Source organism: Embiotoca jacksoni, unplaced genomic scaffold, assembly GCF_022577435.1.
Source record: "Embiotoca jacksoni isolate LCO1_2020_lvr unplaced genomic scaffold, fEmbJac1.0.p SCAF_14, whole genome shotgun sequence".
Lineage (NCBI taxonomy): Eukaryota > Metazoa > Chordata > Actinopteri > Embiotocidae > Embiotoca > Embiotoca jacksoni.
This window is the reverse complement of record NW_027185274.1, coordinates 14753916-14770679: the sequence shown is the minus strand read 5'-3', so window position 1 is coordinate 14770679 and position 16764 is coordinate 14753916. Positions and strand designations below refer to the sequence as shown.

Here is a 16764-nt window from a genome sequence, read left to right as displayed (position 1 = left end):
AATTATGTGTCAACAGCTCTACTTTTCTATCATCCGAAAACACAGAGGCGGGACAGTAAAAACACCGCTTAGAAAGATTTTAATAAAATAGTAAATTGTCTTCATCATTTCACTCTGGATGTAGTGATCCGTGGTCTGGTGGCTTTAGGTGGAGTAGACTGCCCCCCCGCGGTGGTTTTAGAGATCTGACGGGGATCTCAGCTACTTTATAAGCAGCATCCTTTTCTGCAGAATATCAAACACAAACTGGCTGCATCTGACGGTATGCTCGATAAACGGGTCGTTATTATCTGTCTCTCTTCTCAAACGGGGACACACGCCTGTGCCCACACTGACATTGACACATTTTGTACCTGCAACAAGAGGAATTGTTTCTGGTATTTTGCTTTGAAATAAAATGGTGACGTCTTTTAATGAGTCTGTAATTTCTTGAAAAGTTTCCTGGAAAAACTGAACATTAAACTGAATAAAGAAAGAAGAAAAAATACAAATAGCCTACTTGAAGCATTGTCGCAGTGGTGGAGGCAGTGTGCTTTGACTTAAATCCCTGCACAGTTGTCCAAGTTATGCTATATAACCGTAATTAGACTGTCCTTTTTCTCTTTACCTCTCTCTGCCCGCTCAGGACGATAGCGATGATGGACGATAAATTTAGCAGGATCAAAGACGCTGTTGGCACCGTGTCATTACGCCGACTCCAGCTCCTCAGGGCCCCCGGCACTCTGCATACCTTCCCGGGCTGGGCCAAGCCGGGGAGGCGCTCCAGTGGCGCTCGCTGGATCTGGTGGGTGTGCGCTCTTAACTGTATTTAAGCGCCAGCTGAACTCTGATCAAGAGTTTTTCTGAACATCCACTGACAGCATGGCGGCTGACAAGAAGGCACCTCTGGGCTCCATCGAGAATCCGATCAAGTTCCGGGACCAAGACTTTAATACTCTGCTGCAGGAGTCCCTGAAGTCTGGTGTGCTGTTCTCTGATCCAGCCTTTCTAGCTGAGCAGAAGTCCATCGGGATGCCAGAAGATCCGGACCCCAAAAAGGCCGTGCAATGGAAGAGACCCAAGGTGCGACTGTTTGACCATTGTCCTGTCGTAGCTACTGTCAAGTGCCAGTTGTTGTCCAGATGTTTTAGGGTGTTGTTGTTATCTGTTGGGATGGGGCTTTACTCAATTTAGTCGATAATTAAGTTATAAAATTGTTTATGCTAATTGTATTTGATTTAAAATTTGTGTTTAAAAGAAAGCAGTCATTTTTGGCTACTTTTAAAAAGCTGCCTGAACAATAAGAAAATGCCAAATGTTCCCCCAGTATTATTATTTTTTTTTTTTTTTGCATTGGTTCTTCTCATGAACTCTGTCAGCAGTGTTGCTGAGTGTCAGCTGTCTGTGATTTAACAAAGTGTGGCTCAGGTCTGAGGACCTGCAGCACTTTCCTAAAGGGAGAAAGAAAGTAACTGAAGAAATCACGCAAATAACACTGACCATTACTATGCCAGGCTATGCAAGGTGGACAGATGTTATAAAGTGTCTTAATTTAAAAATAATTTGTGAATAGTGATCTTTTCTCTGCTGTATCAAACCTTCCAAGTAAACTCTCACAGATGTGTGTTCTAATCATTAATTTGAGGGACTTTGTCCTTAAAATCTTTTAAATACCTCTTTCAAAGCTGGATTCTGCTCACATGTTGTTCTTTTTTTAATTTTCTGATGGTGCTGTGAACAAACTGCAGGGAACCTGCAAAGAGTTCTTGTTTCTTTCTGAACACAGCAGTGTCCCAATTTCCTCTTGCAAAAAATTCAAGGGATCCTTATTTATTTTTCTATTCATTTGATCATGTCTTAGTAGTAACCAACAGCAAGAGGCAAATTAGTCTGAAGGGACACTTTTTTGAAACACACATAACATACCTTAATTACGCTTTAAACGCTCAAATCTATGTAGACAGGTGTGCAATGGGAATATGAATCCTGAATATTATTATGATAGCCATAAAACATGAGCTACAAATAAAGCAAATATTGTAGACGGTATGGAAATCGTGGAGATGAGGTGAAGAAGTTAGAGGAGACCGTTCTGGGTGACAACGCAGTTTATTGGCAGCAGCTGGATGGAGGAGAGAGGCCACAACGGGTGGTCGCTACTAAACCTCTCCGTCTATACTCTCAAAGAACTACAAGAAAAATATTGGTTCTTATAAAGATAAGAATGTGTCCTTGGCTGAATACTGTCAGATAGAGAGTCAGACATGTTGTGTCCACTGTGACCACAGTCAATTTTTATCATGGACGGTTAGTTCCTGAGGTCAGGGTATCATTTATTGAACCTTTACCCCATTCAGGGAATCAGAGGAGTCTCATAGTATGTCGGGCCTAAACAATAGAGTTTCCTTGACAGTAGATTCTGTAAAACGTCAGAAAAAATATCAAATAGCCATATTTTTTCCCCAGATACCATGCTAACATATTTAAATGTCTTATTTTGTCAGAACAACAGTCCAAAAACCCCAAATATCAATTTACTATTACCAGAGAAAAAAAACACAATCCTTATATTGGAGGAGCTAAAACCATTGATTTTTGCTTAAAATTGACTTAATTGATTATTAACATTTATCTGAATTGTTGGAGAATTTATTTTATTTTATTTTGAATGAATCAATTAATTGTTTAATCTCTAATCATAGAAATCAATTCCCCCAAAGATAATTAGATTGCAGCATAGAACAATGATGCTGACCTTTTCTTAAAACATCCCACTCACAATGTCCAAACTCAGTAACATCAATTTTTGCTGTTATTAGAGCCTCTTGGACTCATGTTGTTTTCTCCTTGTTTCATATCTGAAGGAAATCAGTGACAACGCCGTGTTTGTGGAGGGCACGATTGGGACTACTGACATCTGTCAGGGCCAACTAGGTAAGACCATCAGAAATATATTCAAATCTGCTGCTCATCTATCATCCTCATGGACTGCGTGTTGAATCTGGGGCACGTCATGCTGAACTGTCCTAAATTGGCATTGCACAACATCATGGAAAAGTTAAATCCACATAACCAAAAGCTGACGCGCTTCTTTTTTTGAATACGGTAAAATGTGGTGACTTCATTACTTGTCTGCAGCTCACGTCCTTAGAGACCCAACTTCAAAGGATAAAGAGGAGGAACCCTCTGTGGTCCCCAAACCCAGGATCTGCTGGGGGTCCCTCTCCCCCATCCAGCCACGTCATTCTTATCCCACAGACTGTTAATCGGTGTTTTTATGTCTGTTTCCTATTTCTGGTTTAATGACGTGACTGTTGTCTGCACAACCGCTAAATCTCTTTCCACCTCTGGGATTTCTGGATTGATCGTTTGTGTTGCCAGTTGTTTGCAAATATGTCAGTGACACACATCGATACCTCCTCCTCTTCCTCCTCCTCCTCCTTCTTCATCTTCTTCTCCGTCTTCCATGTGTGAATTTTGGGGATTTACACAGATGATACCAGTGACTGCAACATCTGCAGAGAAACAACACAGAACAGATGTTTGTTGTTGGAGAGGAATGTGGCTTGTTAAGTGAGTGCGTGTGCGTGTGTGTGTGTGTGTGTGTGTGCGTGTGTGTGTGTGTGTGTGTGTGTGCGTGTGCGTGTGCGTGTGTGTGAGAGTGAGAGGGCTACCTGAAAAACACTGCCAATAAAACATAAATGACACTTCACAGGAGACTAGTACCCGGACTCAAACTGAAATACTTTGATACCGATCACTAATCAATCATCATAACTGTTTCTTTTGTTTATCAGGTAACTGCTGGTTGCTAGCGGCCCTGTCCTGTCTGACAACGCACCCCTCACTCTTCGTAAAGGTAGTGCCACCCAACCAAAGCCTGGCCAAGCCTTACGCAGGGATCTTCCATTTTAGAGTAAGTACAAACTACATCTAAACCCTCCCTTTTCTTACCAATCAAAAAAAACTCTAAATTAGAGCCTTTTTATTCCTCCAAAACACACAGTCATCCTCATATACTTTAGTGCCCATTCTCATCACTCATCTCATTTTTGCCTGCAAATGTTGCTTGATGTTTGTGATGGAAATGATGGAGCGGAGGTGGAGAAGGCAGAGGAGACCGTTTTGGGTGTCAACGCAGTGATGTTTATTGGCAGCAGCTCGTACGAGGAGAGAGGCCACAACGTGTGGCGATGACTGGTTGCTAAGCCTCTCTAACTGTACTCTCACACGGGCTCAACTATAGGAACACATTGTGTCCTTGGTGAGACAGAGTCAGACATGATCAACATGTATCAGGAACAGTTCCTGTTCTTTATGTCAGGACTAAAGGTCAAGGTTTAAACAATGCATCGCAGCAACATTGAATATGCATTTTGTTTTGGCGGTGCAGCTCCGCCTATTAGAATATGAGGAAGTTTGACACACACAGACCCCGAGCTCACAAATCCGGAGTCCCAGATACGTCTGTGTAATAAGTGCTTCGATTATGGATGCTGATTGATTTGACTGAAAGCACAATTCTTCCACAGCAGCTCCTCGGTGGTTTGTAAGTGTAAGTCCCTGCACAATGCATTCCTCCCTCTTGTTAAAACCCAAACAAAGTTGAGTGATGACATTGGGGATCTCTTTAAACGGTTTAATTGTCCTACATTCGCTCGTGTTCACACACATCACATCAAACCTGGGGCCAGGCATTTCAGGTGTTTTATACAAGGTAAATTAATCATTCTTGAGAAAGGCCGTGGTCATATATAATTTGATGTTAACTGTTCGTACCTGCCTGAACTACCTTGAAGCTCCAGTAGTGACGATCTCTGTTTATAGATATCAAGCCTGCACATAGAGAATGATTTATGCCCCTAATTCACACTCGTTCATTTCACGTGTGTCATAGAGGACTGTTTGTCTACATTTGATCTGATCTGACTCTATTCTTTCAGACTTCTTCGATAAGATGTCTGCTGACTAAGCTGTCATGCCACATCGCTGGTATTTAATGAAATCTGATGGATCAAACAAGTATTAACTTATCCAGGAGAAATCGCTTGCACGGCAGTCTCGCACGTAAATAGAGACAAACATTAAGCCCTAATCTCCATCTCCTCATTAGAAGTGGTGATTCTAATCTGGAGCGTTCATCACTCGCTGGCTCTGACCTGCCAGGATCAATAAAATATCTTCTTCTCAGACATATCAATCTTGTAAAAGCAAACAGACTAGTCGGTGATTATTTTGCCCTGAAGCTTTGGTCCTTTAGAGACCTTTAAGGAGAATGTGGCGTGACTGGACATGCAGGACAGAAACACTGGAAACTCACTTTGCCCTGTCAGGCTGATGGGAGAGCCGTCCAGACATGCAGGCAGTGACTACCCCTGGGAAACACACACACACACACACACACACACACACACACACACACACACACACACACACACACACACACACACACACACACACACACACACACACACACACACACACACACACACACCACACACATAGAGCTGCAGCTATGTAAGGCCAGTGCAGGCCTGCTCTTAGTTGCTGTTGTGTACTCAGTAAGCAGTAATTACACACCTCTCGTCGTGACTAGAACCGGTCTGAGGAGGGATTTTAATAACGTGTTCATTTAACTCGTCCTTTACTGACCAAAAGGTTTAATTTTGATTGATATTTCCTCGATTCAGATTTTCATTCTCGTGAAACATTAGTGTGTCATGTTGATGTTTTTGCTCTGATCCTTGAATATGACATATGATCAGGTTAAATTACTTTAATTTTATTTGTATTATTATTTATTAAGGCGAGGAAAGTTTGTTTGAAGACCATGGAGTGAGTTCACTGATGTCAACCTTTACTAGAAATAAGTCATATGTTTGAGGATGAACAAGTAAGTAGACAACCAGCATCCTTAAAGCAATAATTAAGAAAAAAAAAAGCTTGACAAAGCTTAGTTATGAACTTCGTGACATACATGTTAATTCATATCTTTATCAATCATATACTAATATTTGTTTGCACTTTAATTACCATTTAAACCTTTCATACCAGTTAATACATTAACTGGTACGAAAGGTTTATTACTATATTTACTAATGCCCAAAGAATTTTTCTAAACTATTAAAAAAAATTCATAAATGTATAATTTAGTTAACATGAACACCCTTGATAAATGATTCTCGACACAATAGTTAAGTGCATTAATAATAAGTAGTTCATCTCTAATGCTAAAAGCATCTTTATTAACTATTAACTAAGGCCTAAATTGATACCTTAGTTAACTGGAACATCCTTAATAGATGATTATCTAAGTATTAGTTGACTTTTAATTAAATGTTAGTTCACGTTTATTACAGCCTTAACTAAGGTTACGTAATCTACCCTTATCATAAAGTCTTACCAATTGAGTTGACTCGGGTTAGCGTGCGTGTGTGAGAGAGGGCAGCTGACATCGTCGGTGCTGAGACTGTTTCATCTTCAAACACGGCAGGCAGCTGTTTTCAGCAGGAAAAAAAACTACCTGCTCAACAGCTAATGACAGACACACAACGTTAATGATGAGCTGAAAAACACAGTGGAACGTTTAGCAGGGAAAGAGACAGAGATTTATCTGAGGAGTTGGTGGAAACTGAACCAAAGCAGGAGAAAGGGCGAAAAATATTGGACCTACATTCATCAGGTGGCCAGAAACACAACTCAGTACGACAACTAACGTTTTCTGTGTCGACCGGGTATCGAAATAGGCAACTGTTTTCAAACAAGTTCATTGTATTAACTTTTCTAGTCTATTAAAGATTTGGGACTATAAAGTTTCGGGTTGCACTCTGCCTTCCTCCTCGTTATCTTTCCTCCTGACTCATCACATCTATTCCTCCTGTTCTCTCACCATCTCCCTCTTCCTGTCGCCGTCTCTCTCTCCCTCCGTGCAGTTCTGGCAGTATGGTGAGTGGGTGGAGGTGGTTGTGGATGACAGGCTGCCAGTACGCGAAGGCCGTCTGCTCTTCAGCTACTCTCGCACCCGCAATGAGTTTTGGAGCGCCCTGGTGGAGAAGGCCTATGCCAAGTCAGTTGCCACTACCAGCATATGTTTGTGGGTTGTAATGTCTGAGATCACCCACTCTTTTTCTGTTTGCGAGATTGCCACAAAAATACACAGTCACCAAGAGAATCATTTCTCACCTCTCATATGTAGGTTAGTCGGATCCTACGGGAGCCTGAAGGGGGGCAACATTTCAGAGGGGATGGAGGATTTCACAGGAGGCATCGCATACTCTCTCGATGTCTCCTCTCGTACCCCTCGAGTCCTCTGGAGGTCTCTGACAGCTGCTCTGTCCCGAGGCAGCCTGCTCAGCTGCTTCATCCAGGTACATGCAGTATAATCCGCCAAATGTTCACACTGCACACGTGGAAAAATCCACTCGAGTTTCTGTCTTTGTCTTCACAGGCCAGCAGCTCCCATGAGGTCGGTAAAGTGACCGGAGACGGACTGGTAAAGGGCCACGCTTACGCAATCACTGACACGGACAAGGTCAGTGTGACACAGAGACGACACTGCATTGCTCTCATCATCAACATGTTGTGTTTTCTTCTCTTTTTCTTTAGTTACTCTGAAGTATGTACGAGTTTCTTGCAATGATCCCAAAACAGTTTCCTCATCATCTCACCTCATGTCATTTGATTTTAGTCTAATGTAATTCAATGTGATATTTAATCTCATTTTATCCTAATCTAATTGAATACATTGTTATTTAATACATTTTCATCTAAATGTAATGCGATATGTTTTCAAATAATCTCATTGAAATATAATCAAATTTTATTTTGTCTCATCTCTAATCAAATCAAACAGGGTCAAACTGAGTCAACTGGATTTGATTCAAATCTAATCTCATTTTAATCAGATGTAATCTCCTTCAAATTTAACTTTATCTCCTTTTATTTCATGCCATTTATTCTCTAAGAATCTAGTCTAAATAATTGAATTCAATCCAATCTAAATAATAGAGTCAAAATTAATAGATTTGATTATAATAATAATCTAATAATAATCTAATCCATCCAAATGATCTAAATCTAATCACATCCCATGTCATTGCATGTCACCCTGATATATCGTTTTTTTTATTTTATTTTTATTCAGTATACATTAATTTAATACGTAACTGTACATAATTGTACATATGTAAATTCACCAAAATTAAATGTAATCTCATGTTATTTATTCTGATATTATTCCATCTCATCCTACTTTAATTTAATCTGAACTAATCATTGGTAAAACTGCCTCTCTATAATAAGAAGAGGGTTTATAAGAATCGGCTCTGGAGCTTTCGATTTGATCTTGATGATATTTTATGACTTCTCACAAACTGCGACTGAAAGTTCATACTTGACCCTGGAAACAGAGTAATACTATAAAATATAACGACCAATGGGCGGTTTAGTGAACCTTAATCTAATCCCATCTGATGTCATCTCATTTTTCAGTTGAAATAAATAATGGGGATATTATTAGGAACATTTCCTTTCAAAACAAGATCTCTCTGTTTACATTTTAGGTGAAAAAAGCATCAGAAGAGATTTTGTTGCTGAGGCTGAGGAACCCCTGGGGTTTTGTCGAATATCGAGGACCGTGGAGTGACAAGTGAGTAAAATTGCTGTTTGTGCACGTCGCACAAGAGAGATTACAGACGCATGCAGATTACAGACACTACATGGCGGTTCTCTCTGTCTGTTTGTGTCTGCAGGGGTAAAGAGTGGAACGAGGTGGGCCAATCGGAGAAGGAAAGGATTGAGCTGAAATCGAGAGAAGACGGAGAGTTCTGGTACGGAGGAGATACTGAAATTTACACCAGTGAATAACCTCTCAAAACATCCTGACCTCTGATGTAAATTATGGTCTGTATCAGGATCAGTGCTGAGGACTTCAGCAGCCTCTTTGACATCGTGGAGCTCTGCAATGTGAACCCTGACTCTCTTGAGGAGGGAAACACTCCTGCCGTCCCGTCTACCTGGACCATCAGTGAACACGAGGGATTGTGGGTACCAGGAAGCTCTGCGGGTGGCAGCCGCAGATACAAGAGTGTGTTCATGACATGTTATTTGCACATTCATCATTAAAGCCCTGCTGGGGTCGTTTCTTTTGTTATGCTTGCTGCTGTTCTTTTCCTCAGAATCGTTCTGGAAGAATCCTCAGTTCCAGCTGGTTCTCAGAGAGCAGGATGAGGATTCGGATGACGATGATGAGGATGATGATGATGACGAGGAAGATGAGGGGATAACCCCAGAAGAGAAGAATAGAGAAGAGAAACAGAAGCAGAAAGCCAAACAGTGCACAGTGCTGGTGGAGATGCTGCAGAAAAACCGCAGGCAGAAGGAGAAAATCCACTTCCTCTACATCGCTTTCCACATCTACAAGGTGAGAAAGAAACTAGTTATTTGTCTCAACACCTTTATTCTGTCTCTTAATAAACTCACATGTCTTTGTACTTCTTTTTTCCAGGTTCCTTCTGAGGTGAGTGTCTAACAATTTTCAATTATCTATCGGACATTATCTCCTCAATATCAGAACAATCCGACATTGTCACCAGCCGTTTAAAACTGTAGGAATTTTCCATCCATTTATACTCTGTACAGCTGGAGGGCATGTGTCTGGATCACAGCTTCTTCATGAAAAATCGCCCCGTGAGTCGCTCTGGGAAATACACTGCTCAAAGGTAAAAGACTAACATGAGAAGAAATGTCTGCTTCCTTGTCTAAACGGCCAAAGTTTTGAGCTGATGTGTTTATTTGGGGACAATAGAGTAAAACTTCTCCGTTACTGTGCTGACTGCAGGCTGCTGCTAATTCACTTCCACACAAAACTAAATATTAGCCCAATAGTCCCACCAAATGCAGACCATGTTGCTGTTTACAACTCTGCAGAAATTTTTGTCTAGAAATTTGCGTAAATTTTGAGTTAATTCAAGCTATCTGGTTTGTTTTATTTAAAACTCACCTATAAAGTTAGAGTTTTAGCAGAAGTGCCAAAATCCATTCAGTGGATTATTGTAATCTATAAATAATGTTGAACAGCAGCTATTTGTGCTCATGGTGCTCATGGTGGCCAACATGGATAGCATAGTCTACATATAGTAGTATATATAAGAACATGTTTTGTATATAGAACAGTGTTTGGACTGAGCACTTTTAATGCAATTGTTTAAAGTTTCATAGCTGATGGCTTGTTGGTTATGTTCAATGACTATAACTGATTAACTTTATCCCACAGGGGTGTGTGGAGGAAGCTGCATTTGGACCCGGGTAACTACATCATCGTGGCATCCACCTATCGACCCAACCAGCCCGGAGACTTCTTTGTCCGCATTTTCTCCAAGACTGGAAACACTCTGGGGTGAGACGGAAGATATTCAACTCTGATGACCCGCAAACAGCGGACTAAAATACAGAGGAGGAGACTGCTTAGAGCTTGATGATAATACCCTCAAATTAGTGCCAGAAAACAGAAAAACTGCTGTTTATATAACTTTTAGTGCGTGTGTCTCCCGTCATCGATATTTATTTAAATCGTAAACCCACAACATTTCCTGAGGGTTCCACTGCACACCTGATTCGCCTGCCACACTCGCGCTCAGCAGCGCAGTCATAGTCACCCACACTCCCCTGTACTTACACTCAGGCTGACACTGTGATCCAACATCATACTAATGTAAAATACAACAATTTGCCTTAACAACAAGAGGCTGATAAAATGACCAAATATTTTGGCTTCTGTCTGTAACATGACAATAATCGTTATTTTATTGTGTTTGGAAGAAGTCAAGTATGTTTACTTTAGTAAAAAATATGAGTTTTACATTATTCTTCTACTCAGTTTAATTTTAAAGGCCAATAATGTACTTTTGACTCCTGAAAAATAATCTGTATAACTGCTAAAAATGTCTCTGAGCACCTTTTGGGGCACCTTAATTTAACACATGCATAATGAATTATTTTTGTTTGAATAAATGTTTCTGATAATTGTTTCACTTTGAGTTGAGATTTGACTGCACGACCTTTAACTGTGACATTGTAACATAATGGAATATTTTCACATGATGATATTGATGCTTTTACTTGGTTTTGAACACTTCCACCTCTGTTATTTTTGGTCAGTGAAAGTGCGAGTAAGTAAACTGATTGTGAGCATCACTGACAGTCTATCCCGCTCTGTGTTCCAGGACTCAAGACTTTACCTGCTTCTCTGGTTTCCTCCAGGTGAGTTCACAGACCTCGTCAACATATTAAACCACCAGCTAATTACAGACGACCAAACAGCTGTAATATGTTTATGTGTGTTCCACGTTTCAGGTTATGGTGGCTCCTGTCTCCCCTGAGGATCGAGTGATGGTTCAGAAGACTTTTGATGAGGAGGCTGGCCCAGTAAGTTCTGCTTCACACATCCACTTTCTGCTACCTCACACAATAAAAGTGTATTTTGGAGCTTTGGGTGAACAGATTATCTTCTGTCGTCCCGACAGGATGACCGGCTGAATGCCAAAGAGATTGCAAAGCTGCTCAACTCAGGTTAGAAGATACACTATATCAGGTTTTTTGCTACTGTTTTTAAATGCATCATGCAAAAGCAGCCAGTTCAGCAAAAGCGATCATTGACAGCAATACCTGTAATGACCACTAGGTGGGAGCAAAGTAGCAACATGCTCCCTCTTAAACTGGAACAGTGGAGCAGAGGTCAGCGGTCTAGACAGAGGCTCATAGCTGCAGTCAGTAAAAATAAAGTAAATTAAACTTGGTTTAGTAATACACTCGAGACACTTGTCCTCACTTTCACCTTGCTTCAGCTAAATCCAATTTAAACCTGTATTTTCCTTCTCTGCCTCAAACTGTGCCTTTCTTTCCTAATCACAGTTCTTGTCAAAGATTACCATCTGCCACTGGAGACGTGCAGAGAGCTCATCTTTGGAGAGGATGTATCCTTTACTCCGCTGTATATTCTTTAATGTCACTCACACTCCAGTCTCCTTGTGGTTCAGTTCAACCCATGTTTACCACTGACGGCTATATATATGTCTTGTTTACGCAGTACTACATGGTTTTCATGAGTTAACGTTGCAACTGCTGCTGATGACCTCTGCTGGTTTCACACTTCCTCGGTGCAGATGCTTGCTGACGAAAGGATCTGAACTGTGCTTCTCGGGTTGACTCATCATGACACCCTGCTGCTCACTTTCACTCTCCTCTCCGTCGTCTGTCCTGTTGAGATGTCCTTAACTCTGCTGGCAGACTAAAGGACGCTCCACTCTGAGTCGTGAGCAAGCAGAAACCCTGCTGTCCGGTCTGCGCAATCTGCAGGTACAGCACAGTGTGTGTGTGTGTGTGTGTGTGTGTGTGTGTGTGTGTGTGTGTGTGTGTGTGTGTGTGTGTGTGTGTGTGTGAGTGAGAGTGAGAGTGAGTGAGTATGTGAGTGTGTGTAAGTGTAAGTGAGAGAGGAAGTAGGGGAGCCATGTCAGTGTTTCTGACACTGCTTTCTGCTTCAGTCCATCTTTTTTCAGTTTGATGAGGAGTCTTCTGGGACCATGAGCCCCTTTGACCTCAGCACAGCACTGCAAGCTGTTGGTATGCATATATATAGTACACACACACACACACACACACACACACACACACACACACACACACACACACACACACACACACACACACAGGGGGTTGCTGGTGTTTGGCTTCACACCTTCATTCACCCCTCTGTTTCCCAGGTCTGCAGTGTGATAACAAGGTAGTTCAGATGCTGTCTGAGCGCTTTGCATCCGGAGAGCTTCGCATGCCCTTCCATGGCTTTGTGTCATGTGTCACCAGGCTGCGCAAGCTTTTTGGTAATTACCACACACACACACACACACACACACACACACACACACACACACACACACACAACTAGCTCGACCAGCTGCAGCTGTAAAATGCTGCTTATACATGTTGCATCTATTTTAACAATCTAATAGTCACATATCAATCTGAAACTGTGCATCTGTTATATGTCAGATTATTATTGTGACCTCTCGAAATGTGTGCGGCTTCTTATCTCCGTATGCACCTTGTACTAATAGACAGTGTATTATAATATTACCATCACTGTACAGAGTATGCTCAATATAGATATGGGTTTATTTTTAGTTATTTATTCTATATTCTCTATTAAGAGCGGGAGGAAACAATCCATACAGAATAGATCACAGTATGATGCATCACGATATTGTATTGATGCACAGATGTCAACTATCCATATTTTGTTGTATAAATGAATTTGTCAAGTGCATGACATGTTTTAATTAGAGTTCTGGTCAGTCTGTCTGCTTGACAATCCTATGTTGCCGCATTAAAAAATGTCATAAGGGGGATGAACAGAATGAAAACTGTATTGTATTAAATAAAACATGTTGAGTTGAGAAAGTTTCCTACTTGGACAAAATTTGCAGTTTAAAAAGATCGCAATATTCGCAGTATACAGTGTGTTATTGTAATACTCAACATATTGAAAATAGTTTGAAATCATTTTGTGACTTAGTTATAATGATAACATTGCATCGCTCTGGTGAGTCCCACTCTTCTATTTAGCCGTTTTAGTTATTGCATCAAAGTTCAGCCTTTGATTGCATCGTTTGTTTTTTAGCTACCTTGTCTTTGTTTTTGTATTTCACGTGAAGTTGCTTCTTAAACTGTTAAACTATAGTTTAAGTAATTCTGTGGTAAATTGTCTGCTGTGACAGTTAAAGAACATTTTAATGACACTATTTTTAGTTGAATTAAACTGAATTCAGGGCTGTATTATCGCGTAGTTGAATAGCAACTTCCAAGAGACCGTTATAACGTTGTCTTTCTGAAGAAGAGTGTATCTTTTTGTGTATCTAATGATATGATCATAGCGTGATAAACACTATGTTAATGTCCTGGTGACATTTCACATTTTGTTTACATATCAAGCTTTAAGCATATTAAAACTGTCACTCAATAAACTTGGGATACTTGACAGGATCTCTGTTTTGACAACACGAAACTCGATGCAGAAGTTTCTGAGCGTTAGAGCTTTGAAAAGATGTTGTGTGCAGTGATCTCCTCTCCTCCTCTCTCCTCAGCTCTGTATGAATCAGAGACCAGGCAAGAGGTGAAACACAGAGGCATCAATTCTGTGAGTTATCTGGCCAAATATGCTCCGCTGTGTGTTCGTACTGACCCTGAGGAGGTTTATGTCTCTGATCTCCTGTTGTTCCTCCACAGTGGCTGCTCCAGTTCCTGACCGTGTGAAGACGCTTCACAAAGAGAGACTCCACGTGAACCCAGATGAACTACAATATAAATAACAGGCAACATACAGAAACGGCATTTTACTTTTAAACTTTACAGCATTGTTTTGTTCTTGCTTATCTCTTCTGCCGATCATTTCATTGCTATAAAATACTATCCTATTACTCCACATCAATTTCATAACTACAGAAATGAGTGCGGAAATATCCTTAGTGCTTTCTTCTTTTCAAAGTATTAACTCCATTATCAAGTAAATTGTTTCAAATCTAAATATAATCCATGTTATCCTTCCTTAAAGTGATTGTTTTTTTTCTTAAGCTGCTCTTCAGAAATGGTTGGTACAATTATTTAAAACTTAGTTTGATATAACAAAAAAATATTCGCCTTGAACAAAATGCACACATGAGCATATCCTGGGAAATATCTGTGCACACGCATGCACTCATTGACACACACACACTCATGAGTGAGTACTGCCTGCCCCACTGAGGGTGTGAGGGTGATGTTTCAGCTACACGCACCATCTCTATTCTTATCGCACTGACGCCACGTACAGCGTCAACATACACTCACCCCCTCCTCCACTACATTCCCTCACTCCCTCCATCCATCCCTCATTCTTTCTCCCCCCTCCTGTTCTCTCTAGTAACTGTCTGAGTCTCACAATTTGCATCCTCCTCCTCCCTGTTACATGCTGGCTACTCTCACTCACACAGACACACACACACACACAAACACACACATCCGCAAGCAAGCAAATGTCCTTTCTACACATGCTATTAATAGCACCTTTACTCACACACCTCTTCCTGTTCATCCTTAGGTGAGTACACACAGGTTGCCCTCGGCAACCGTCCATCTACATTGTGATAGAGAGAGGGTAGAGAGACAGGAAGGACCCATAGAGAGTCGTTCTCATGATTCCTCTGAATGACTTGCCTAATATTAACATCGAGCTGCTTCATTATCTGATTTTCCTTTCTTTAAATCATGCACTTCCTCTTATTTGTGCGTCTGTGGCCTGGAGAAGGCTTGTGATCTGAGCCATCTGTTATCCTCACAGGACTCCAACAGATGTGCTCACTTTTCCACTGTCTCCTTCTCTGTCTCCAGAAAGTGAACAACAATCTAAAGGTTGGTGACGCTGCATTTGGGCATGGTGGTACTAAATGCAATGTTAGCTGAGACTGATGTCAATAGTTTTGCAGGTATTTGGTCACAAACCAAAGCTCAAATTAAAATGTTGACCATATGATGGTGCTCTATGTAAATTTAAGGACTCACCAAAGCTTTTGCAATTCGCCCAGACGCTAAGTACAAAGTATCATCCAAAAAAATTACTTTGTGGTGGCACTAGAGCCTCACTAAAGTCCCTCTGATTGATCTTCTGGGTGTACCAAATTTCAAGGTAATTAAATACAAGGGTGGATCAAAAAGCTCCCGTTGGGCACGCATGGTGCGCAGCACCATGATGTGTAGGGAGCACAGAGAGGTTATACCCTATGTGAGAAAGTACTCCTAAATTTTGGCCCTTGATGAAAATCAGCACCTGAGTTACATGTGTTTTTGTGAGCAGTGGGTGTGTAGGTGATTTTTTTTTTTTCCTTGAAAGCCTTTAGGAAGCCTATGGCAGTGAAGCAATGATCTTAAAGTTGTTTTGAGTTACATTACCAGTTCCAAATGGGCGGAGTCACTGTCCAAAACCAGTCGCACAACCAGCTGGGTTTTTGTTTACATTTCTGTGGGGCTGTGCACTGTAAATTCATCCCTCAGGATCAGACTATCAACACTGAGTTTTAGTTTGTGACTATCTGAGGTGTATTGAGGGAACCACCACTCCTACTCACGGGATTTGGCTCACTACAGCTTCTTTCTGGACTTTGATGGGCATTCTCTGCTCAAGTTTCAGGTGCGTAAAGAATCACAAATGCACCAGGACCACTGCTCACAAAAGCAGGTACAACTGAGGTGCTGATTTATATCAAGCAATGAAACTTAAGAATACTTACTCACGAAAATGACAGCTTCTGTGTGCTCCGTGCAGGTCATGGTGCTGCAAACCGTTCGCCGCCCAGCAGGAGAAGTCTCTGTACTTTTTGATCCACCCTCATAGTTGCATCATTTGAGTCAGTGGCGGTGGTGTTCAAAGAAACGTCAGAGGATTTTCAATTTGATTAGGATCATCACCTGGGGACCATAAATCTTACAAAATTTCACGTCAGTTCACGCAATAGTTATTGAAATATTATATTTTGGAGAAAAGTGGTGGACTGACTGACACCCTGCTAGCAAATCAATAAACACCAATCCTCCATTCAGTCTTTAACCTTGAATCTCTGCATGACTATCCTCAACCAGTGCTGAAAATGAGATTTCACTATAAAAAAAAAACATGTATCTTTACTCATGAATACTTTAATGAATTTCCAAACACAGGACAAAAATAACTTCAATTCAAAATTGAAATGGACATAAAACAGA

At 41.0% G+C, this 16764-nt stretch overlaps 1 protein-coding gene across 1 annotated transcript; it reads left to right on the top strand.

Annotated features, from left to right (window-relative positions):
* Nucleotides 1–810: 810 nt before the first annotated feature.
* capn12 (calpain 12) lies at nt 811–14580 on the top strand. Its single transcript, XM_069147326.1, has 22 exons — nt 811–1062; nt 2844–2913; nt 3777–3895; nt 6912–7045; nt 7175–7346; nt 7427–7510; nt 8541–8626; nt 8730–8807; nt 8892–9064; nt 9156–9400; nt 9485–9496; nt 9619–9698; nt 10253–10375; nt 11202–11238; nt 11332–11403; nt 11502–11547; nt 11890–11951; nt 12265–12333; nt 12519–12597; nt 12738–12854; nt 14115–14167; nt 14257–14580. The coding sequence occupies exons 1-22, from the start codon at nt 862–864 to the stop codon at nt 14281–14283; spliced, it is 2139 nt and encodes a 712-aa protein (XP_069003427.1). The 5' UTR covers nt 811–861; the 3' UTR covers nt 14284–14580.
* Nucleotides 14581–16764: the final 2184 nt, after the last annotated feature.

Excerpts from the sequence above, each read along its gene's own strand:
- capn12 (XM_069147326.1), top strand. The coding sequence starts at position 862 with ATGGCGGCTGACAAGAAGGCACCTCTGGGCTCCATCGAGAATCCGATC. Across the intron at positions 7,046-7,174 it reads GTGGAGAAGGCCTATGCCAA|GTTAGTCGGATCCTACGGGA; the intron begins GTCAGTTGCCAC and ends TCTCATATGTAG. Across the intron at positions 9,065-9,155 it reads TGGCAGCCGCAGATACAAGA|AATCGTTCTGGAAGAATCCT; the intron begins GTGTGTTCATGA and ends TCTTTTCCTCAG.